General features: G+C 32.6%; 1 protein-coding gene across 1 annotated transcript; it reads left to right on the top strand.

Annotated features, from left to right (window-relative positions):
- The first annotated feature begins 16686 nt into the window (after positions 1-16686).
- Positions 16687-24443, top strand: LOC128239362 (neuropeptide CCHamide-1 receptor-like). The gene is made up of 2 exons (XM_052955981.1): positions 16687-17010; positions 20567-24443. Exon 2 carries the CDS (start codon positions 20646-20648, stop codon positions 21843-21845), a length of 1200 nt encoding a protein of 399 aa, XP_052811941.1. The 5' UTR covers positions 16687-17010; positions 20567-20645; the 3' UTR covers positions 21846-24443.
- Positions 24444-25776: the final 1333 nt, after the last annotated feature.

Raw genomic sequence — 25776 nt, 5'->3', positions numbered from 1 at the left:
AACTTAACACTGAAGTTTAATGCTATTCCATTCAACATCAGGGCCACGATGTCATGCGATTTACTCGGGTACATGATACGATTGTGGCCAATTTCGATTACGAGAAAGTTTTATATTTTATAGTATATCTTCAATCTTACGACTGAGAAATGTGTAAAAACAAGCTAATGATCAATACAAATCTCATGTTTTATAAAGAATTCTTTATTGACGCGTTAATAGTTACATGCTGATATCACTAGTAGTTTTAGTAGATTTCTCTTTCTTACGTTTGAGACGGTAGTTCTTTGTTTTTCTTCTTATGGCAGTTCGAACGATTACTATAATGGAAAATAGATCTGATTTAGTGTGCATACACCCTATTCAGTGACTGTAGTAGATCAAATAGTTTTTAGATGTTTTAAAAGTTTTTTACCCAGTTTAAAAACGTTTCGTGTAAATACTACCAATATAGTTTTGACGGAGTATATTTTCTTAGGGACTTCCCCAGTTTTTTGGGATGTGCACCTTAATAAGTTTTATATTAATACCAAAATTGATTCATCAGTCGATCTAATGATTTTTTTTTCTAAGCTTTGAAAAATTATATTCATACCTTGGACACATTTCGATCTGCCTCTCCACATTACAAGAAAAGTGCCATTTTTTAAGTTCCATCCCAGCAGCAATTAAAGTACTTTCAGTGACTTTACCATCGATGCAATGAAGAATATGAACTTACAATGGTATTACATACGAGGACAAACACATGCGTGTTTTTTATTCAATCATTTTAAAAGAAAAACGTCCAATGAAATAAAATGCATTCCAAGGAATTCATTAGAGTTGTTTCAGACAGAAACAGACACCTGCAGTTCTATTTATTTTAAATATAGGGGCTTTATCAGCAATCATTTGTATTTGGCAAGAAAACCTAGAAGTCCTTAATTGCCAAATTCCCTCACAAATAAAAGTTTCAACGAATAAATATTAGACAACTACTATTTAGTTTTTCCCTTATTGTTTTAAATTTAAAATTTGAAAACCGATCATGGCGGATGTGATTGTGGTTTGCTGAATCACCGAATATCACATTTTTGGGGACGTTGCGCTGCATTCTTTCGAGATTTTCTACTGGAAGTAAGTATGTTGGAAAAAATGAATAGTTTTATTGAAGAAAAGGCAAACTTGTGAAATAAGTGTTGATATAATTGATTTGTTAAATACAACTCTTTTGTTGCCATTGGTATATCAAACATGCCTGTCGTAAAATGATAACACCGAAATAAGATTTGTCAAATGTATAAACTACTGATATTTTGATTTATTATAATAAACTGAATGTTTTCGTGAAGTTCAATGAGTTATCAAGGAAACAAATACGAATGCAGAACATAGTTTTGAGGCTTTTTCCGATAATAATGAATAGCTGTATATTCCGCCATAAGTCAAATAAATGATGCGGTAAATTGGGAAAAACTTGAAACAAAACAATAATAAAGTGGGTTTGTGGAAATTAAATAACAGTTATATGTCAGTTTTGAACACCATCTAACAGCTTTCAAACTGAAAGGCCAATGTGTGTGAATAAATTGCAGCTTTTCGAAATCTTTGTGAGAATTAACAAACGACTTGTTGTGGAATTTCCACGTTGAACTTTCCAATTTCCACTTTTATCATGTCATCATTTGGTATTCTGTAAAGCAATTGACAATGGCAATATATTTATAAATATTATCGTATTTTTGCAAACATTTGAAACAATGCAATCTATGAAGTTGCTAAACTATTGAGTATATATTAACAATGTTAACTGAGACTTGGGTTAAGATATCGATTGTGATAATGGCCAAGTATCATACATATATTGATGGCAGTTAGAAATCTATTAATCGTGATTTTGTTTTCTTTCAAGATAACTGAGGATTTCAGCTTGAGGTCTTGTTCAGTTAGAAACATTCACAATAAGCTGCAGTAATATCTTTTTTTCTATGGTTTCGAAAGAAGTAATAACATGAGGTTTAAATTCTAGTTGAGCAGTAATGGTTTTCCTATGTTTTCTGAAACTCACGTAGTAGAATATTTTGATCTTTTTATTTTGTTTTGATTTGTTTATTATTTGATGTTTTCTTTTCTTAATAAGATAGTATTGTTCACCAGAATTAAAGGCTCGTTTATAACCATGTCCTTACGATGCAATTAGGGACGTCTGACGTTTCTTGATTGTTTCATGTACAGGACAATTACAGACCCTTAGATGAGGATGTAACTGTTTCTGAAGAAATGATACATTACAAAATACATAATTGAATTTCAACAGACAGTGATCTGCGATCTGCTCAACTACTGGTATGCTTGCATTAAATAATAGTAGATTCTGTCAACGTCACATGTATTTGATCATTTCCTTGCAGAAAATGTCACAACTTAGTTAATTACAGAAGCATTTCTTTCCTACTAAAGCAGAACATTTGATACTATTTTCTTTACTTTAATTGTGAAGGCAGTTTAACAACTGTGCAAATCACTCACCAGAAAGCCCAGTACCAGCATTATTTTTGAGGAACAAAAACAAGAAGACACCAATCACATTACATTACACCCACTCATGATCAATTTAGTGCATTAGATGAAGGTTTTAATAAGACATTTTATCTGAAACTATTGTGACGTTTGCAAGAGCAGTGATCAACCTGAATCGTCGTAAATAAAAGTCTAGCTTTTGTACGCTTTGATTGAATGCTTTAGACATCGCCATTTTTAACGGACCTTCTCTTTCTTTCAAATTGAACACATGTATATCAAAGCCAAAATAAACTATATTCCCGACCTCATATGTTTGTTTTAAAAGTGCAACAGAAATCGACTAAATTCGGAATTGACTGTCTTTTGTCTGATTGTATTTTCAATCTTGTTAAGTGAATCACTACCATTATTTCTGATTTCTTTAAATATTTAAATATAACTGTCCTATATGTGCTTTGCTTTAGCTTCAGATGAAGCATAATCATGTATGTCCCTGTAGTTTTCATTTTTTCCCATGCATGTCTATTCAAAAGCTGAACACACAAACGAAACCACTTATTTCGTTGCTTTAAATCATAAAAAATATGAACTATCCTAGACTTACTTACAATATTCTGTATTTTACTTGGTGGTTTAAACACAATTATTTGTACAAATGATGATATGTTTCAGTGAAATGTTCAGTGAATTATCTCACTATTTGTATATAATTGTGTAGGATTGCTTTTGAAATTGTTATATATTCCGGTTGAATTAAGATTGTGTTATGTTGTATTGTGCAATGTGTGATTCTATGCCGTTAAATGTAGTCTAGACACGCTAGTTTGTCAATGGTTATATAACACTAAACCAGAGTGTTGTTCATTAATTCCTCAATTTATAACATAACATTAATGCTTCATTGTAAAAACTGCACCGTTTTTGCTTTTAGTGGCCATTACAATATGTTATTGGTAGTATGCCATCCAATAATTCACGACTGAAGCGCTTGTCTGTACCACTACACCAACTCAGTCGCTTAAATTCCAAAATACATAAAATGACATGATCAATGACTTATGTCTCACGACAATCTTAGGTATATTAGAAAAATCAATAAACCATTTGCGCAGCATATATTTACTATGCTAGTCAAACAGATTCATTTAACTGAAAGAAGTTGGCCACAACTGTTATACTTATAATAATCAATAGCAGATATGTAGTATGGAGTAAGTACATTTATTTCTTAGAAACTAGTTTTGACACGCCTCCATAATTGCCACTCATGCATCAAATCAGAGGCTTTAAACATAGTATTCTTTCCACCAACTTTACTAGGTTTGGATAATAGTTTACCAGGGACTGACACAAGTTGTTTGCCAAATATCCACATGACCATAAATCGTTTCTATCAACTAATTATCCAAAGGTAAAATTGCATCTAGAATAAGTTCAAATACCTTTTCCGTCACGTAAGCGAATACCGTCTTGCATTAGATTTTACTTTCATATCAGTCTGTTTAAAACATACCCATTTAAATGTTCACGATATTTCTATTTATTGATTTAAATAATAAATGGTTTACATGTTATTTAAGTACTCTAACAGGTACTAAAAAGTGTCAGTTAATATAGTTGTTGCTTATCCCTGTATTTTCTTGTTTGGAATCGACCTAGAGCTTTTCCCCGCTTTTTCAATTAAGTTCACAGAAAAGTACACTTGCGCAGTTCAAAAAGAGGGGTTTCCTTCTCTCTCTTTTTTTTATCAAATTTTAAATTTAAAGGTGCATTGAAGTTAAAATACAAAACTTTAAAGATAATTTACAATTTTTACCGGTATGCAATATGGTCCCGTGATTTGAATGGTGGCAGTGATTAGTGTGCAGTTAGGGAAGTAGCACTGTGTGGAGTTTGGTACATTGAGAGGCTATCACTCTTTATCATTGGTTGTCCGGCTAGCGCAGTTGAACATGTACAATAATCCGACCTACCCCAAATAGGCATTTTTAAAATTTCGATTGTTTATATTATCACAAATATAAAAAGGTACTATATATAATATTGAAGTTGGTAGATACAATGATATTGCTAGACACAAGCGTACAAGAACTTTAAAAGTATGTGAATCTTTATACCACGAACGGTGTTTCCCACATAAATACACATTGCCATACTTAAAGATATAGAATAAGGTCAACTTGGCCTAACTTAAATAACTTCTAATCGATTACGTAATTTGTAACGTTAACACGCTCAAAAGAATATTAAAATAACTATTTGAAGCATATAAACAAAGAGATGATAAAACATGTTGGCTGCGTCTTAAATATCATAACATTTGATAAATGGAAAAGTAAGAATATTTTGTTCACACTATTTTAAACTAGATGTATGCTGTGTTCGCGAAAAGATATGTATGATGTTTATGATTTTGCCTTTTCTAGTCATGAATTATTTCATGTTTTGGCTATTATGTTTATTTTTTACGATGTTAATTGCCACAGGCAAAATGCCGATTCACGAATAAGATAGATTATAAAGTGAGTGCCACAAAATGAATTGAAACTTGTATAAACTGACTCTAAGTTCTAAGTTCCGAAATATATATTTAAACTACGTGCGTTGAAAGGACGGACCATTAAATCCCGTGTAACATTATAACTACGATATGTGTGTCAAACTATTGTAGCGGGACTACGGACAGTAGTAGCATTCACAGCTTAAGTATGTGTTGCTCAACTGTTGTAGAATCAAATGTGATAACTGTCCAGGTCAAGTCGTTCGAAAGAATAAGAGTGGTTTAATTGTTGTATTACTAAATTTATATATGAATTAAAATCATCAGGATTTAATGAAATTAAAAAAAATAGGTTTCACAATATATGAATTATATGCTAAAGAACTCAAAAAATATGTTTTGGTTTGTTTTGGTAAGCTAAGCTATTTATTCAATGATTTTTTTGCGGAGAAATTCTGGTCACAAAACAAACCAATGGCAAACAATCTGTGGTTGGCAATATATCTATCCGAACTTCGGGGATGTCATACATTTGTAAATTTTGTGCCAAAAGTCGGTTACATAATCCTCATTATTATTAGATTACGTCATGACAAAAAAAACCCAGAAAAATCTATCGCATATTAAGACAAAACGAAGGAAATTTGATGGAAATGATATCGACCGTAAAAGCTTTTAAAGCTTCCAGAATCTATAGCAACAATTTGCACTATTCAACTCAATCAACTCAATATTCTTTTATTATATCACAGTTTACATTTAAGTAAAAGCATGTGAAAACGCAATATATATATATATATATATATATATGTTAACACAGGTATAAATAAGTGGGTTAATGGCGGCTTCACAACAGGTTTAGAGTTTATCATTATACAAAACAAAAATAATAAGTAAGGGGAATGTGGTTAGTTTAAATAGTGTTATTTTTTATGACAAAACAAATTCATTTATTTGAATTAGGATACAATATAATCGATATAGTTATGATATATCAAATGAAAAAAATACATGATCGGATTCGTTTAAAGTGATTAACTTAGATTTTAACAAAAATTGCTGTTTTCCTTAAGATATCTGGGTCTTACAATTTAAAACTTCACTAAAGTGTAAGACATTAGGTCTTGAGTAAAAACGACTACTTATGTATATTTTTCTGGTAGGATTAAAAAATGGACATGGAAGTAAACAGTGCAGTTCGTCTATTACAAAATGTGTAATTTCCAGAGTAGGCATCGTTACCAAGACGTCCATTTAATAAAAAAAGATTGTTGGACTTACATATATTTTATAACTTATATCCATGGTTGTTAATTTTACATTGTGAATTGCTTGACAATGGCAGATTCAGGTCAGTTAAAACTCGTGATGTATTAAGAGAACTTAATGTTTCTTCGTCTAATCTGAAGTGCTTTGATAGAAAATCATCACAATCTTCAAAATCGGGCATATTAGATGTGTATGCATTACAGTCTCCTGTCAGAAAAATCTTTTTGTATGTTATACACTTGTCTGAGACATCATTTTGAAATTCTAAAAATTCGTCTTCGTTAAAAAATCTAGACTGATCGGGTGGGACATAGATGTTGCCTATTATTATACAATCGTTATTTGATAAGCTTAATTTTAGCCAATGAACATATTCATTATTAGATTGGATAATTTCCACTTTATGATTTAAACTATTGTGAACAAACAAACCGAGACCCCCGGATTTCAGGAGATACTTTTGTGACCTTGGTTTAGAATAAAAGTGATAATTATCCAAACTTATGATATCAAAATTGTCAATTTTAGTCTCCGGCAGGAAAAAGCAATTGGACATTTCTAGGACCACATCTTTTCTGTGCGTTCTTAAAATCCGACCAAAGCTGCTGCCTGGCAGTGCGAATTTCAAGCGGGTAGTCCCGTAGGACACTGTAGGGGGAGCCCTTGAGTTTCCCAACGTTGCTCATAATAAAATTGACATCAAAGAGGTCTGAAAATGGTACAAGCACACCTCTTGGGCGAGATCCCGGGCCACCACGCCGGCGGCCGATTCTGTTCGCCTGCACTATTCCGATTTTAGAAACGTCCTCAAACAATCGTTCACTAAGGAACTTACGGATGGTGTCAACAAAGTTCTCGGCCCCGTTGGGGTCGGCAATGCCATTGAAAATTAAGTTCCCTTTCAACATCCTGGCCTCGTTATCTATACTTTTGTGCTCCAAAGGCGAAGGCGGCTCTCAATGACATCGGTGGTAGCCTTTGTATGAAACAAACATTGCTCAATATTATCCAGTTTATTATGAATTGGACTTGCGTAAATAATGAGGTCAAATAAACAGTCGATTTTGTTGTCCAACGACATACAAGTTACCTCCCTACGCCGTCTCAGAGAATACAGATGGGGTGCCACGACCGCCATTATGACCACGCTGGCTATCATACTGGCCGATATCCGGACACGTGTCCGGACATGATGAAGCACTTGTCTCTACGTTTGCGCTTCTTTTCATTTTGCCACAAAGGAGAACACCTGTTAGAAGTGCTGGCCATTGTGTTATAAATCCACACACAAAAAAAACTAGAATAATCCTGTTGTACACTAAGTAATAAATAGTTTGCTTAAAGCAAAAAGCACGTGCTCGCCAAGGGCGATAACAACTATTTATTTGTTTAATAACGGAGGATTTACTGAATAAAAGCTCTTATATATAACTCGTCCTTTAATTTTTCTCAATACTGTTGATAGTGAAGTCAACATTTGACCTTAACTATCATATTATCACCCCGCAAATGATATCATGCAAAACACTTAACTTAAAACAAACAAAAGCAATAATATTTAACAAAATGATTTTCATTTATCGTTACTGAATATGATCAAGAAGTAGACAATACAAATGGGACGTTATCAAGCAATATAATATAAATGAAATACCTCTGGGGTGACAAACCTTATAGTATTTCCAGTCAGGTTTAGTAAATTAACTCCATTCGTTAATTACTTGGGTAAGTTGTTCCCAGGTTGTTGTTTTTATGGCTAATTAACCCTTTAAAGCGATTTGAATGGTTAGTACTTATAATTGATAGCATTGACAAATCAATAAACATTTTGGATAACTATAACAAAACCATAACTTTACCGGTTTTATACGTCAACTGGCTGCTTTACTCTAAGAAGAGACAAACAAAAATTCATTTTCTGGAAAATGCTCTCTTCTATTGTAGTAGGCATATAGTTTATATTTTGTTATAGGGTTCCACTACATAATCCGCATAAAAATCAACGCAAATTATAACTGAATAACAACCTGTTCATAAAGATATTCAGAAAGAAGAATGTAACGGAATTACTGAGACAAAACAAAGTGGGTAAGCTAAAAATGATCATCAACGTTTAACCTTCCAAAACTTAAACTTAAACTGTTGTTTTTGAAGGCAATTTTCCTGTCATCAAAAAGCAAAGATAAATGTCTGCAACGGCGTTCGTGCAATATATTGTGCAAAGAAATAATACAAATAATTTAACGTATTAAGATCAGGAGAGAAATGAAACATATTCCACTATTATCAGGCAAAAACATATTTATATGTTTTCGTTAATCACGTTCTTCACAAATAATAAAAATACATCTCGAGTTCCATCCCTAATAGCTGATACATATTTAATTGTTCAATCGTAATTATGGCCGCAGGCAATAGGCAATCCTGTTATTTTCAGCTCGTTAAAAGGAAATGCGATTCGCGTACCATTTTATATACAGAAAGATGGCAATATCTATAGTGTACACGGATATTAATTTCAACGTGTCGTTAATGAACACAATTCATTATTGTAGTATGATTTGCATTTAAACGTAAAATTATATCATACATCAAAAGACCAACAGACAGAAAAATACAAAAAAAATGTGCTCATTATACCTGCGTATCATTAATATTCAAACAACACGTGTTTATCATAAAGCATAAAATGGAAATACTTATTGGATTGCAAAATGCTGTCGAATGTCGGTGACGAGTTGCATTGCTCCGATAAATTACTTATATATTGCCCGAGAATTGAAGATAATTATTGGTAACATCCTTACGTGAGGAGAATGCTGTTTTAAATATAGGTTTTAAAGTTATTTGTCAATACCCTGGCAATACAATTCATGATGGTTGAATTTGTGTGTATACAAACCGATGGCAGTCCGTCTAGTATTTTGGATTAATATTTACCATATTTTCAGACGGCATTGTGTCGGAATAGTTGCCTGTACTTCGTGAAAGTCAGTGGTAAAAACTCTCGCCATTGTTAAAGTTTCACTCTGCTCAATTAAAACAGCAGTTGAATCGCGAGACAAAATGCAGTGAATGCACTGTTATCTGGGCTACACAATATTCTAAAATTTATTGCAGGCAATTTACTAAAAAGTATGAATTTAAAAAAGAAGAAGAAAGTTTTGTCCGAGCCCTAGCCATTTGAAAGTATAATTTACTATAGAATTTTTCTTGGCTGTTATTCAATATTCAACTTAATATGTTTATCTTATGGTCATACATCACTGACTTTATACACTCTGTAAGTCAGTTATTTAAAACAGGAAACCCGAAAAGCTTTATCGTTCTCAGATCTAATTAAGACCAACATTGACTACTTGCATTGATATAAACTCTTAGAAAACAGAAAAAAAAATCAAATAAAATGCCGGCGTGATTTGAAATTATGAAAGGGAGTTCTATAATAACTGGTAATGGACTACCCTCTCTAGTTGCAACTTAAACGGCTGATATATATTAAAATTTTCAGTATCAGAACCTAAGTCAAGCCTGTAAATTAATTTAATTTAGATTAAGTGTATTCAGATGACAGAAGTAAAGATTCGTGTACCGTTCTATACTCGGTATTACGAAATAGTACGAATTAGTCGTGTACGATGTCAATGGCAAAACATCAATTATTTTTGAAAAAAAATCTCTTTGTAACGCAATTCAACCATACAAAATTGGAACACCAACATACCCCATGGAAATTTCGTAGCATATTGAATCGGTAATTCATTTCATTGGGGAGTTTACTCCTACAATATTATTGGTCCTAGACGCAGCCATTTTATCGAAAAATTCTGCAAAAATCTCAACAGAAAATGTACGAGAATATCAATGTAGGGAAACTGTTAATCACTGTTATTATACGAGTAACAATGAAATTCAAGTGCTAAACCTTAAATATTGCAAATAATTATTTCAAATTAGGCATATATAACTATGGTAATCTTTGAAAATTGAAATATACCTCAAATAAATGTATATAAGTGGCCATTTAAAGTAAACAAATCTAGGCGGTGATCCATTTAAACGATTCTATGTTGGTTTACACGTCGAAATCCTTGACCAACAAAAACTGTTAACTTCTGTTCAAGTTAGTTTTATTATTTATTAGAACTCCAAAACCTATTAAAGGATCTTAGTCATAACTTCATTAAACTCAAATCTGTATAAATGACTCAAATGGAAAAAAAGGTAATTAATGTTCTTTTGCTACACCATATTCCTTTCAAACACTGGGTTAAGTTCAAATCAAAGAAATATGTTGCAATAACCGAACACTAAGATAAGTTCAGTTTGCTACTAAAATCGACAAAGATTTTTATAACACGGGCCCCAGTATCATTTCAATATGAGTATGCTATAACTAACAACACACGTTTCGATGTTTTTAACGGAAAAGTTAAGAAAAATTAGTAAGACATCGGATACCAAAAGGACAAGCAAAGTGGCTGAAACTTTAACAAATACCTTGTGTGAATGCACAAGGCAAGAGTATTACAGACATTGATTAGAGCCACACAACGTACACACAACATAGACAGACCATGCATGTTTCGAAATATATTTATGAAAATATGTGGCGTCACCGCCTTGGAACGATCAGCGAATCGGGGGTTCGCTGGGTGTTTTAAATAGTTCATGTATACTACTAAAACCTCTCAGTTGTTCTAAATTTATCATGATTTTTTATTCTACTTTTATTCTTTACGTATTATTTCATTCCATATACTTTTGTGTGAGAACTTAAAATAAGATAACTTGCACGAGTTCTAGAATGATATTATCGTATTTAAAGCATGGCATTCCCATTAGTAGTCTATTCAGTAAAATCCGTACAGTCTGAAATATCCCTAAAATAAACAATGTTTTCGTCTGGTGCTTGCATAAAGTTTTAAAGTGCATACACTGCATATCCTTGCACAATTCAGCTTTCCATTACAGATAAGTGGTGACAGTGATGTGAATTTCATTAAGATTCATTGCGACACGGGTCCCCTTGGGATTTTCTAGTCATTATTGAGAAACCCAAGAAGAAGTGACAATACAAAATGATTGTTGACATGTTATTAACAGTAGTTGGTGATTGCTAACAGAATTCTAGTAACCACAGACAATTTCTTTCAAATCTAATATAATAAGATTTTTGTAAACAAAGAACGCAATATAGATTCAAAGTATGAAAGAACAGTGTTGGTGTTAATGACTGTATTGGTATTTGCCAAAAGACGTGCCCTGGTACCGAAAGTCATCAATGTATGTTCGAAGTTTGCGAAGGCCAACTGCATATTGTTAAATACCAATGGATGTAAAGTAATACATAAAAACATACGTTTGCAAAAGGTCATTTATGCAAATATTACAAGTTATGAATGGGCAATTGCTGTACACTTTTAGCGCAAAGACAATCCAGTAAGCTGTTGAACTGCAAGACATTTGTCTCAAAACTATTCTATGACAATATTGTTTTCTATCGTCTTTATTAGTGTAATTGGCATTCTTCGCTCTCTGAGCTTTAATATAACACGGAATTACATTATGAGAGCAATGTTTCAGTTCTGCTGAAGTCGTCACTTTTTGATGAATGAAAAAAAGCTAAAGAAAAATTGTTTGTTACATTGTAGAAGGCCTACATTTCTGTGTTTCATGTGTTTCTGAGGTCTGTAACATAATAAGCGTTTCTACCGTTTTAAATTCTTTCTGCCCAGTCAGGAAGACAATCTGATTTCCTGACTGGGCAGAAAGTTATTTATAAACGATAAAAACACTTATTATGTTACAGACCTCCGGCATGACAACATAAAATAAATTACTGGGAGAACACGAATAATATGTTGTCCAAATGAAAATGCTCTTGAACTTGTGAAGTCCTCAAAACAGCAATCGCCAAAGACTAAGACTTCATGAGCATTCACATTCCGGTTAGCAATTCAGTGAAACAAAACTACACTATCAACCAAAAACTAAATTATTTAAACAAAATGATTTTGGTTTATCGTAATTGAATATGAAAAGGAAACAGAAACAATTTTAAAATAAATGGGATGTTTCCACTTAATCATTTCTAGGTACAACATTTATATCAGCTAGTATGGACATTTGTTCGAGATTAGAAACCTAGTAGTAGATGGCGGACATTTAAATGTTCTACCCTAGTTCTGGACGCCAATTATTTGTCATTCTCGTACACTATGCATATGTTGTTTTCATCAATGCCAAAATGAACTTATTTCTGGCTATGCTTAATGTGTTGTATTAACTTAAGTTACTAAATGAATATTTGAAATGATACGCAACGAATGCGAAGAGGTTGACATGCGGATTTTTATCACAGAATGTGTGTAGTTTCTGTTGTGCCCCATATCGCCAAGCTCGCCATTCAATAGGTACCTGGCATATGTAGAAATATATTAAAGATGACATAAACCGCAAATCATATCAATACATAAACGAACATGTCAATTTTGTAATACACTCATTTATGAATTTCGTTTTGATTTAGAATGTCCATCATATTATGATTTATAAACATTAAACTTCAAGCGAAACGACTGGCGCATTGCAAATGTTCCAAAATATATTTGACCTATCTTGAATGAACATGTTCATATAATACGAAAGCTGTTGTAGAATGTACAAATGTCTTGTAAGGCGTCCAAATATATTTAAGACACTTTCCTCTAATAAGGTATTGGATAACTTTAGCTGCTAAGAATCCGTCCATGAATAGATTAAACAAAACAATTCTATGTTTATATTTGATGCAATTGTTCATCGGAGCATTGCATTTATATAAAATTTGTTTTTGGAATATTGATTAATGCGTAAGCAATTGATTTGTATCACTTTATTATTACCTTCATGTACATTTGTGATTAGTTTCCAATGTTATTAGGATATAAGCCTTCTTTACATTCAAACAGATCCAACTTTATTCAGATTTGTAAAGGCAAATACAAAACGTTCTTGAAAGTTGTTGTACTGGTAATGTTTATAATGTTATATGTTTAAATGATTATAAAATACATCTTTTTATTAATAGTATGTGTATAGTTGTGCTATTTTTGTCTTTATCTTCTTCTTCTTTCGTTTTTTCTTAACAAGGCATAACAAATACACTAAAAGACTTAACTGGTGGACAAGTGACAATCTATATATTTTAGATCACTTGACTGTCAACATGTTTTCACTTGACGAGTCAATAGTTCAATAATCTCATCCCCTTTCCCTAACCTCTTATGCAGCTTATTTGATTTTACCTTTCGTTCTTACGGAATGTTTAAACACTGACTCTCCGTGTTCAAGGGATCTATGTTAAAAGTTATTAGAAAATCTCAAAGCTAAATTGTCTTTTTGTTTTCATACATCATCTAAGCTATTGTATCGAATGGACCTTTGAGGTGATTTTTAAAAAGAAAAACAACAACAACAGTCCAACGTCAATCAATCTATTAATTTGGAAAAATATATTCGGGCATATATTTTATGACAACGAAGGAGTTATACATCTCTCCATTTCTAGCCATAGTTCTGTTATACAATCACAGGAAAACCTTTATTGAATTATGTCCAGTCAAAGCTATCAGAGAGAGAAAAGACAGTCAGCCAAAACAAACCAAATTAAATTAAATTGATCGTGACATAAACCATTTAGCAAAACAAAATCCATGTTATTGCTGTCTTAATTGTATGAGACTTATTACAAAAGCTTTGATAGTGTCTTCCATAGTGAACCTCCTGATATCTGCATATCAATGAAATTACTATGCAAACAACAAAGACAATTCAATGTATTATAAAATAGTCTGATTTTAAGTAAATGAATCCGAATTAAAAAAATAATAAGAAATTGATATATGGGACATTTTCACGCGGGATATCAGAAATTATTGATCAAACATCACTTTCATTACAATTTTTAATGGAAATACATCTCGGATATCACATATATTAGCAAAAGGATATCAAAAAAGCTTATTCGTAATAATGGACGCAGGCTGCGAATTTCATAGTGTTAACACAAAGTGTGATTCTCTTGTTCTTATTAACAGACTAACGCAAACAAAATGAAAATTATTTCTGAATTAAAAAATCTGATTGAAACGATAATTTCTCAAAATCCCATTTCCACTGAGTATCGTTGCGACATCAATATTTTTAATTCAAGGATAAAACATTTGGTGTATATCATTTCAAAACGTCTTGGGAATAAATAACATAAAAGCCTTTTTAGACAACTAAACCAAACTTTACATAAGATTAGTATTGGGAGTCTTTATGTCTTGTACCTGAATTCCCATTGATTTTTTAGAATGTTTAAGATGCTGATATCCACCTCTTTGTTCTAAATTGGAAGGTTTCTTTTATACATAGGGGCCCTCTAATCAACTAACGAATCATACATTCGATCTTTTGTTCTTGATCGTAGTGAGATGAAGGTTGAAACAAATGCTTGACAGCAAATGTAAGACAATGTAGTTTTTTTACAGTTTACATCTGACTCGAATACTTAAACTTGCTTAATATTAAACTGCGTTCCTGACTGTACGCTCGTTCATAAGGTTGCCATATTGAAACGGGTATTATACTTTAAGATATCCCCTCTAATCAGTAAAACCTATTCAGTTTTTTTAGCTATCAATATATTAAGGTATTGGACATTCTAACTGATAAACGCCAAGAACAAACGTGTGAACAATGAGTCACGTTATAAAGTGCAAACTATGCATAGTCTTGCACTTTTTTACATTTAATTACCATTGACTGACAATGGCGTTAATCTAAAATTAGATTTATTATGACCAGGATTCCTTTTGGGCTTCCGTCAACATGTTACCTAACGAAAGGTGCAAAACTGATTGGAGATAGAGATGATTTGGTGACATGTGGCTGAAAGCTTATTATCACACAGTATTATTTGCCAAGTAATGTATAATTTATTAATCGCATAACTCAGTACTTGTATGTCATCAGGTTTTGCAACAATGATTTTCAATATATATATGAAAATTTACAGGACGTCCAATAGTCGAAAGTTTAACCTAAGTCCCGTTCTATGGTACATGGTCAACGCCAATGACATAGAACAGAAAAAACACACTGCAAACCAGAAATATCGAACAACAACACAAAACTCAAGACTGGCCATATATGTCCTTTATATGTTCAATTAATTTAGACCCTTCCATGCAATAAATACCGCTTGCATTTAAGTCAAAAGTAAATAGAATGTTCATCGATATTACGGATATTTAAAAAAAAAATCCGTCAGACAAGGGTTCTTAACTTATAATTATTTTAACTTTAACGAAATGACCTCTGACACACAACCACGATCAGGATGATTTTAGACAGATAAGGCATGTCTATGTAAAATCCAATTAATACTCAAGCAAGAAAGAGGGTCATATATATACATACGCTGTCATCTCACATTAAGTTTGTGGCATTGTACAGCTCAACTTGAATAAATACAAACCGATATTTTCAACATCAATATGTCCAAAATATGCATCAAGCTTCTTATTACTTTTAACCACATTGTATGCTGACACTGATATCAATCGCAAATTTTTCAACGTCTCTTTTGCATCATGTTATTGAACAAATATAATGATTAAGAAAGCAATGTCTGTGAAACCATATTTCACTGTGGAATACATGTAATGGTTTTCATAACATTTTAAAACAGCCGGTACAATACATTTAGAAACAATTCGAAAGTGAGACGTATGTATAAATTTAAATTCTTTTTCATTTTACGACTACATTTCTGTACAATAGTCATGTTATTAGCGTTAAGTATATTTTGCAAGCCAAAATCAATACATTGGTTTAATTGGGGCTTCAGTAAAATAACATTGATTACTTACAGTGCATGAAATGACAATTATTTTGGCTGTACACATCTAACACACAATTACCTCTGTCTTGTTTAACAATTACAGTCATTTTCCTCTCATTTGGTTTAATGAGTAAAAATACAATTAATCATTTATCGAACATAAAACTTGAATCGGAAAAATAACAAAGACATCGTTTTCGCAAAAAAGAATAGCAATTAGTTATACATTTATATGATGGTCATTTTAAGCTCTTTTGTTAATAGATGGTAGTTCAAGTCAATCACCTAGGCTCATTAGGCTCTTAAAAAGGTTTTCGATCAACTATTTGTATACTGCCCAGTAAATGTTTTCATTCTACCGTTAAATGAAACTGCGAAAACGTTTCAAGAGTTGCAGTGGCAAAAGAATATCGGTTGTAAGCCGTGTGAGATGAATGGAAAAATAACCAATACATAATACATTTCTGACGCGCTGGCTTGTCTACACCACTGTCATTTCCTCACCGCACATTTCATTTGCTGGCGGAAAAGTCGTCATTGTGTCAGAACAGTAGTTGATTTCTTCTAAGCGACCAAAACATCACTTGGACTGGATGGGTAAACATCTAATAATTACTTCAGCAGTCTTAGCACTATATTGTAGCGTTCCGTGTAACTCGTGTATTTTAGGATATACTTTTTTATACCTGTAAAACGTGTTCAACATGGTGTAAAGCAATATGAACTGACAGATGGTAAAAGCTCGCACAACAATGCGAAGAGTTTCTTGGTCGGATGTGGTTTTCCCTTTGTATATTTTGGAATAATATAATTTTATATGATATAAAGAAGGAGGAACTAAACTTACATTTGTGAATAAAAGGTAAGAACTATGTATACACTTTTATTTAAAAAGGAAATTAAACGTAAATACTTTAAATAATAAATATAATGTGCATGTGTGAATCACAAATGTAAAAAGACAAGTTCTATGAAGCAATTTATTTTATTTTTTTTAAAAAGAAGATTATTTGTAGTAACTAGACGAGAGTTCTTCAACTATTGTATACACACTTTGTGCGAGATAAAACAATATTACATTTTCTTTTAAATATTGCTTTATTTTTCACCGTTTGAATACGTTGACATTCATGGTAAGTAAGCATTTAAAAACAAGATATGTAATTTGAACCAGTATTATGTTCTTGTATTAATATTTTCAAAAGGGCAATTTTGACTTTTTGGACCATTTTAATTTTCATTCATCTTTCTTAAGACAGCTTGTTTAGTAGAAATGTATAAAATTAAACAAAGCCGATCACATTATCATTGGTTCAGAAACAAGGTTTTGTAATTTTCTTTAACGGTATTTTAGTTAAATGGGATAGTTTTCCGGGTGATCTTAGAAAATTGACGCAATTAATGACTGCTGTTTGTTTTAATTTGACGAGCTTTATATAAGTTGAAGATAACTATCGCCGTTATATACCAACAACCTAATATTTTGTGAAAACTTGATTCTACACTTGTTTAAGAAGTATTTATTTTTCTGTTTAACTTTTTCGCTTTTTTATTGTGAATGGACGGCAAAAATATCTTATATTAAAAGCAAGGAATTTCATTTTTTTCTTACACCACTATTTAGATCATCATTTCATATTTGCAACGTAAAACATAAAATATCATCCTAAAGAACTACATTTTGAAAGTGTAGTTTTACCTCTTGATCTAAGGAAAAAGAACATCACGTTTTCTTGAATTTTAAGCTGAATGTCAGAACTTTTGCGTTCCTACAAAATGAATTACAGACGAAAACAATTGCTCAAACATAAACTCGATGTTATAGCATCTATCAAATATCTTTTTAAACTCTATGACCTTTCAATACGTAATTCCGAGGAAATTTAAACAAACAATTTTTTACCCCGATAACGCGTGGCATTTTGTCAATAACTAAGCATGGTACTCTTTATAGGGAAAACAATCCGTATTCAAGCGAAAGAGACTGGTCTCTGATAGTGAGGGGTGATGGAATGACATTGTATCATGAAAAAAACCCTCTAAAACTTGAAAACTATTTGAAATCTAATGCCAAATTAACTTTGTTTTGATTACACGTTCGACCTTTCCAATTTTCATTCAGTAAACGGCATAAAGCGTAATTTGGTCAAGTTTGCACGCACTGTTCAATTTAAAAGAACTTTCGTGCATTATTTGAAACAAGGTATATACATAAAATTGAAAGTTATACTAATATTTCCACTGAAATAGTTTTTGGATAACTAATTCTCCACAAGCCGAAAATATTAATGACAAATACGTCATAAGCGATAAAAAAATGTGTGGGGGCGTCTCGCAGGTAGCGGCGTAGCAACCACTTTCTTTTAAAGAAATTGGGTATCTAGAACAAAACATTATAATACTAATAAAACTCAGTATAGATGAATAATATAAGTTGTTGATTTCAGTGTAAGATGTTTTTTTAATTTCGAAAGTGACATTGAAAAACTATATTTTGCAACTCGTGAAAATAATGGTTTTCTATGACACACTTGTGAAAATACGATGTTACATGAAAATCAACAAATATCCTCTAACATTTTTTATTTACTCATTCATTTCAATCATTTATTTTTGTGATTCATAATAAATGTAAAGTATAAATCCATACTGATCATATTCTATATAGATTTCTACAACAGCAATAACTAAAATGAAAAAAAGGTGATCGCCAAGTTAAATAGAGTTTTGATAAAATGCTTAAATGAATAATATGAACAATATTAGAATTAGTGTCAAATGACATTAACATAAAAGAATCACATTGTGATGATGACAGTTCATCTTATAGAAGTGAACGAGTTTAATGGCCCATGTTATAGATATAAACATTGCATTCATAAAAATAATAGATCCGGCAAAATGAAAGAAATACCACCACCACCAACAACAACAACAAATGTTTATTCGTCAAGAACGGTGATTCCTAGCATTCAATACACGATTGCTTACTTGGTTTACGGAACGGTGGCTACTGCTGCAAACTACTAAATATTGGGATCAGGATACAAACATACTTTACTCGTCTATTTTGAACGAAAATAAAGAGATTTCGGCAAAACTATACCAACTGTCAAATACAAATCATATACAACACATTGCATCTTAAACAAATGCAATGTTGTATTTCATAATACTTATTTTAGACATCTCATTAAATGCAACCATGACAATTGCATGAAAGAAAAGTCTGCCAATGCAAAAACCCATTCATGTAATTTAAAAAGGAGTTCCAGTGGATTAACTTGAACCATTTTAATGTCCAACAACTCAAATGAGATCCCATCAGAGAAAATATAAAACGGATACTTTAAACGTTACTATGGCTACACACATGCATATGGCTTATTGAGATTGTGATAATATTTTTCTTTTTTTTTAACTGTTTGGCGATACTGAATTAGTCAGCCGTTCATAAATTTGTATCTGTTATATTTATAACAAAATAAATGTGATCTAATGGAATTCTCTAATGGGATTTATTTCCCTACCGGTTTCGCATACAATAATACGAGACCCGCTTAAACAATGATAGGGGCGTTAACCGCGCTGATTTTTCAACTATTGCCCAGGAACAGTTTTAATCAAGTTTTATATTTAAGATGAAGTTAGTGCTTCCTCAAAAAATGCATTCCAGATTAGCCTTGTTGATACTGGATGTGGTCCGAGTTTCCTAAGTTAATCCATTCCAGATTGGTCTTGTTGATACTTGATGTAACTAGTGCTTCCTAAGTTAATCCATTCCAGATTGGTCGTGTTGATACTGGGTGTAGTTCGTGCTTTGTAATGGCTGCCTCTTAATATATAGTTATCAGTGTGTTCATAATAACCTTGCTGCTTCTTAATATGTCGCTCTAAATGCGGTCATAATATGTTAACGTCGTGTTTTGATGTCAATATTATAAGTGCTTATATTTTGAATAAAAAATCATCGATTATAACAATACTTGTCTAGTTGCTTTTGATAAAGCATAAACACAATTTTATGTTTCCTTTACCGGTATTTATTTAATACCGACATATGTTAAACGGGAAATATGTGTGGCATAGTTCCATCTGTCTTTTCTCAATTAGCCTTCTTTAGACAAACTCGCTCCATGAATTGGCTCACATCAAGACACCACTATTAGATATATTTGCATACATGTGTCAAACATAATTGATTACCTTGTATGTTTCATATTATAATCATTGCAATATTTTCATTTGGGTGTTATGATTAATAATGTTAAACCATTCTATATCAACCTTTCGTTTGCATTCAAGCTTTGTTTATGGCAATTTACACATTGCAATATTCATTACTGTTTTACGTATACAATTGTATTGATATTAGTGTTCAAGCCACCCATAATGTTTCCCAACTTTTCGTCTTTCAGATTGGTTTCGGAATATGTCACTGGGCCGGGCTACGTAGTCTTAGTGAAATAAGTTGGAACGGTCGTACAATTTAACAAAATGTCTTCAGCTACTGTATCTCCAGTCAACGGGACTGTTTTGTTTGGACAAATCAATACGACAGGAGATGGTGTGAATAGTACGAATACTGTAGATGTTTTCGAGGAACCACAAGAAAACTTGGAAGCCATTCTGGTGCCTATTCTCTTTGCTATAATATTCCTGATTGGTGTCGTTGGAAACGTCACTTTGATCTTTACGGTGTTGAAAAACAAGTCTTTGCGGAATACTCCTAACATCTTTGTTGTCAGTTTATCCGTTGGTGATTTACTGTTATTATTGTGCTCCGTGCCGTTTTCGTCTACGCTTTTCACGTGCTTTTCTTGGCCTTTTGGCGCATTTCTGTGTAAATTTAACGAATACATGCAAACACTTTCTCTTGGTGTCTCGGTATTTACACTAACCGCCCTTAGTGGTGACAGGTATATTGCCATTGTTCACCCCATGAGCAAACACACGGGAAAACCCACGCTTATAACAGTGGTAACTGTGGTTGGAATTTGGATCTTTTCCGCATCACTTGCCATACCTGAGGCAGTTACATCAAACGTTCTATATTTTGAAGGAGCAGCGCCCATGGACAATGGTAACATCACAATCGTACCGGTTACACTCGCGATCTGTAAAATATATCCAGAAAACAGCTTACCAGTGTGGTACAGCAAGGCACACTCCATGTACAGATTTATAGTGTTCTTTGTTATACCTCTCCTTGTCATAGCAATGTTCTACATCATGATGGCTAGAATCCTGGTAATCAGCAGTAAGGCATTGCCCTGTGAATCTGTGAAAGGATCAGCGATGAATCAACAGCAGAAAAGGCAAATTCAAGCGCGTTTGAAGGTGGCCAAAGTAGTTCTTTCATTCGTCGTCATCTTTGTTGTGTGTTGGCTACCACGTCATATCTCGATCCTAACCGGTCACTTCGCCGATCCGGAGTACAACATGTTCTGGCATATTCTAAAAATTGCATCGTTTTGTCTGACTTATATCTACTCATGCGTGAATCCATACGCGCTCTACTTTCTAAGCAGCCAGTTTAGGAAGTACTACAACCGCTACCTGTTTTGTTGCTGTCCCAAGGGCTCTTATATAGGTTTAGCGGGCGGCGAACATACGGCAATGTACAATTTTAACAGCACTATGCGCCGGGGAAGCACTACTTGTACGGGCGTGGTGCATTCGCAGTCTATTTGCTAAGACTGTCAGTGGTGACATAAGATATGAGTTTATAGCAATAACACAATCAACTTTCCATATTATTTTGTCATTTAATCTATGTGTAAACAAGATCTAAATAATTTCCTTGACAGACGCGGCATCTTATGATTAAAACTTAACTTTGTACCAAAACGTAATGCAAAAAGCTTTTTTGAATAGCCTTTTCGAAATCGTTTTTTTCAGTTTTAATCAGCAATTCTGTATATAACTTTTTTTATACACCATGAGTTTATGCTAATGTAAGCCTAAAGGTCTTTCAGCAAAGGGAAGACATCCAAAATCTTTGCAAATCAATATCATATTATATCACTGTAATTGTATCTTATTTAGGATATATTCTTATGAAATATTTCAAGGTTCTTAGTAATAAATGGAAAATATCTACCTCTCGCTTAGACATATTTTACTCAGTTATAACTTTTATTTTTCATGCCTATAATAATTTCACTGTAAACATAACAATATGTGTATTATCAATATACGTAACGGTGTAAAGTTGGTAGTAATTTATTTAGAATATTTGGTACCATTGCGTAAAAATAGATTTAGAGGAAACAGCACGATATCAATACATTCTTATAATAATTCTTTAACAAAAGGCTCATTGTATTGACATTATCAGCACATTCATAGGTGCTAATGTTTGTTCGTTATCTGTTTTTGTTGCTTCGTAAACTAATTGAAAGAATTTACTTCTCTGACAAAAACAGTAGCGAAATAAGGGCACTGGAACAAACTCATTTGTCTAGTGTTATTGTTGAATAACACAAAGTGAAATGCGAGTAGGGCTAATGAATATCTTCTAGTAGCGAATACCTTTAAGTACATAAACCTGCTGATAGGTGAATCAAATATTTGCCAGAAAGCAACATGTTCTTTCAAGTCGCACATTTCTGGTATGCATAGTGCTTTAGTTAATTGTACATCGACGTCGAAACTCGAAAGACAAAAAGGATACACGAAACAAATCTACTCTATATATTTTGTTTGTCATGACTAAAATTACCACATTTTATTTTATTAAAAGCTGCAGAATCGTGCCGATGCTTCATGTTCAGACATACGACTATTTGTGAATGTCTTTGTACAGTGTTAAGCTACATTGCCACACGAGGAACAGGTGCAATCGGATAATATTTTGTTTGGATATAATGTTAAGACAGCGTATTGCAAGGTCATGTAACAATCAGCAGCTCTTCCCATTCACAAGTTCGTCGAAGTCATGTGTAGAAAACTTAGGTAGGAAATGCTTGACAAAGAGCTGCTTAAATTATTGTTTTATTCAATAATAAAAATGTGTTTTTATTAAAATGTTACATACATTTAAAGTGCTGACGACATTTTCTCCACTACTGTTATGGTGGTATTGTGATTTTTGCATAAAACCGTTCTCCATTTTCTAACACTAATAGTTCGATTTGCGGTTTTATTGCCTTGAATGGGAGAGAAAAATACGTAATGTGTAATGAGGCGTTAGTGATATTCGTGAGAAGGATGATACTTTACAAGATTGTTTGTAAAGCGGGGACTTATCAAATGGAATTCAATGTTGTATTAACGAAGCTTTCTTGTCATGGTTAATGGTTTATGTGTGTCAATCTTCCTTATTTGGTATACCGTCCAAGTATCATGCGTTGTATATTACATACTGATATTTAAAAAAATAATTAGCTTAGTTAATATAGCACTTACATGTGTTGCGGAAACTCTTTATTTATAAATTGTTATTGTTTTTGAAACGATATAATGAATGCATGTATATAGCTATATATAATTAAAATGTTGTCAAGTTATATTTAAGATGTTGTGAAAGCAGTATGTGCAAAATGAATATATGAAATAAAATATTAGCATATTGCATGTATCTCTAATGCCGCTTTATCTTAGTCTGCTTTGAACGTATGAGTGAAAGGGTTTTTATGTCAAAAACGAGTAGAGGAAATTTGCACATAATGTAGTAGCAAAATAAATTGACTGATAAATAACTTTTTAAGCGTCATCGTTGTTAACTGTCAAATCGTTACTCCTCTTGAGCGTTTATGAATACACATGTGATATGCCGTATTTCTATTAAGATGTAAGACAACAGTTGCATTTGTTCATGTTTATATTTAAATATGAGAGAACATCATTAAATACTTTACGTTTAAAGATTAACAACGATATCGTGTATCACGTTGCAAACCCTAATGAAGTTTTGAACAAACGGTGCATTTTGGGTATTTTAATCAGTTTTTGTTTCATACTTGTGTAAATTCTGATACTGCTTGCAACTCAGAAAAAAAAACATTAATAATTAAAAACATACATGAGCATGTTGTAGCTATTTTTCCCAACCAACCAGCGTGTAGACAATGTCATGTTTGGTGTTTAGCAAGCTTTTTAATACTTTAATTTGTTTAATTAGTCACCTGTTACAAACAAGGCTGGATTGCTTATACCTTCTCTGCTTCTTTTTTAAACTGACAGAACCTTCGTGATATTTATATTTGTCGGAATTTGAAACATCAAAATACAGTTAATGAGAGTATGTTAACGGTATATAGTTTGGTTAGGTAGTTCATATATGTTAATAAAATGTTATATATTGCAATAAATTAACCAGTGTTTTGCTGTAAACCATTGTAAATTACAAAACAACTCTAATTGAGCCAAGTGTAAGTATGCACGAGTTTAGCGTTAGTATTTGATTTTCGAACAGAACAAACTATACTTTACCAAGCGTTTGTAATAATGCTCATATTTCGCCATTGGATTCGCCAAACAGATTCCAATTTTTATATTTAATAATATAAAATGTAAAAAAGAACACCAGTACTAAAACCTCCGCTTTTTACATTTTCACATTTTTCACAAGTTTCGAAGAAGTGTTAAATGATGTCATCCTCAGACCGTAGTGATGGTTCTAAAGGCGTTTCAAGTTTTACCCTGAGTCAGTCTGCACATGCTCACCATTTCGTGATAAGGAGGGATTATGAGCAATTTTATTGACTTGTTATGTGCGTTATGACGCTATTTAATATAATTTTGATAAGCGAATTACGCATGAACGTTCTTTTATTGCCGTTATCTTCGATGCAGATTAAACGAAATGTGTGTAAATGTGCATTCCAATAATACCAGATACATTCTGAAAAAAACCCAGAGAGACCGCCAAGATAGCTTGATGGTTGTGCGGCCGCTCCGGTTGAGGAATGTCGCGGGATCAATCCCGTACCATGTCATATTGAAATACGTTAACGATTTGTCCCAGTAGTTCTCTTGCCGGCCAAGATTTGGTTACGGGGTTTCTTAGTCAACAGTAAGGATATCACATCCGGTTGTCCTGGGATCTCACTCTATGACATTTAATACACTGTTTCTCGTTATGGCGCAGCATAATAGTATTGTTTTATACGTAAGTCAAAAATGATATATGCAACTATATGTTTTACAAACGTGCTTAATGCAACTTATCAGTAAAGCTTGCTGCTATTTCCTTTTTCACCTTCTGATTAGTATCTATTCTAAATATCAATTGTAAGCAATTAGTATTAGCGCAATTTCTGTCGGCATTTCATGTTTGTTACTTATATGTATCAATACCTGACCGCACCCTTAAAATGAACAATTTTTGTTCAAGGGCTTTATTTTATGATAATCTGGCACGCTCATTACTATAAAATTGTTTTCGTTTTGATAAAAATCTATACCGTTCCATTAAATGTTTTAAGAGATAATCTCGATGAAAATGCAATCAAAATATTATTTGAGAAACAATATTCGCAAAGTGATTACTTTACATAAAAAGGCATGTCATCAGGTTTAACTTATTCTTGCATGAACTATCTGTTTCAGATCTGTTATAAAGGTGTGTTAAGAAAATCAAGTTGCCGTTCACGACCGGCTTTTTCTTACAAATGTATACTAA

This window comes from Mya arenaria, chromosome 6, assembly GCF_026914265.1.
Source record: "Mya arenaria isolate MELC-2E11 chromosome 6, ASM2691426v1".
Classification (NCBI taxonomy): domain Eukaryota; kingdom Metazoa; phylum Mollusca; class Bivalvia; order Myida; family Myidae; genus Mya; species Mya arenaria.
The sequence above is the reverse complement of the archived record's forward strand: the minus strand, read 5'-3'. Positions and strand labels throughout refer to the sequence as shown.

What these genes read in the sequence shown, in the direction of transcription:
- LOC128239362 (XM_052955981.1), top strand. Translation starts at nt 20,646, where the DNA reads ATGTCTTCAGCTACTGTATCTCCAGTCAACGGGACTGTTTTGTTTGGA.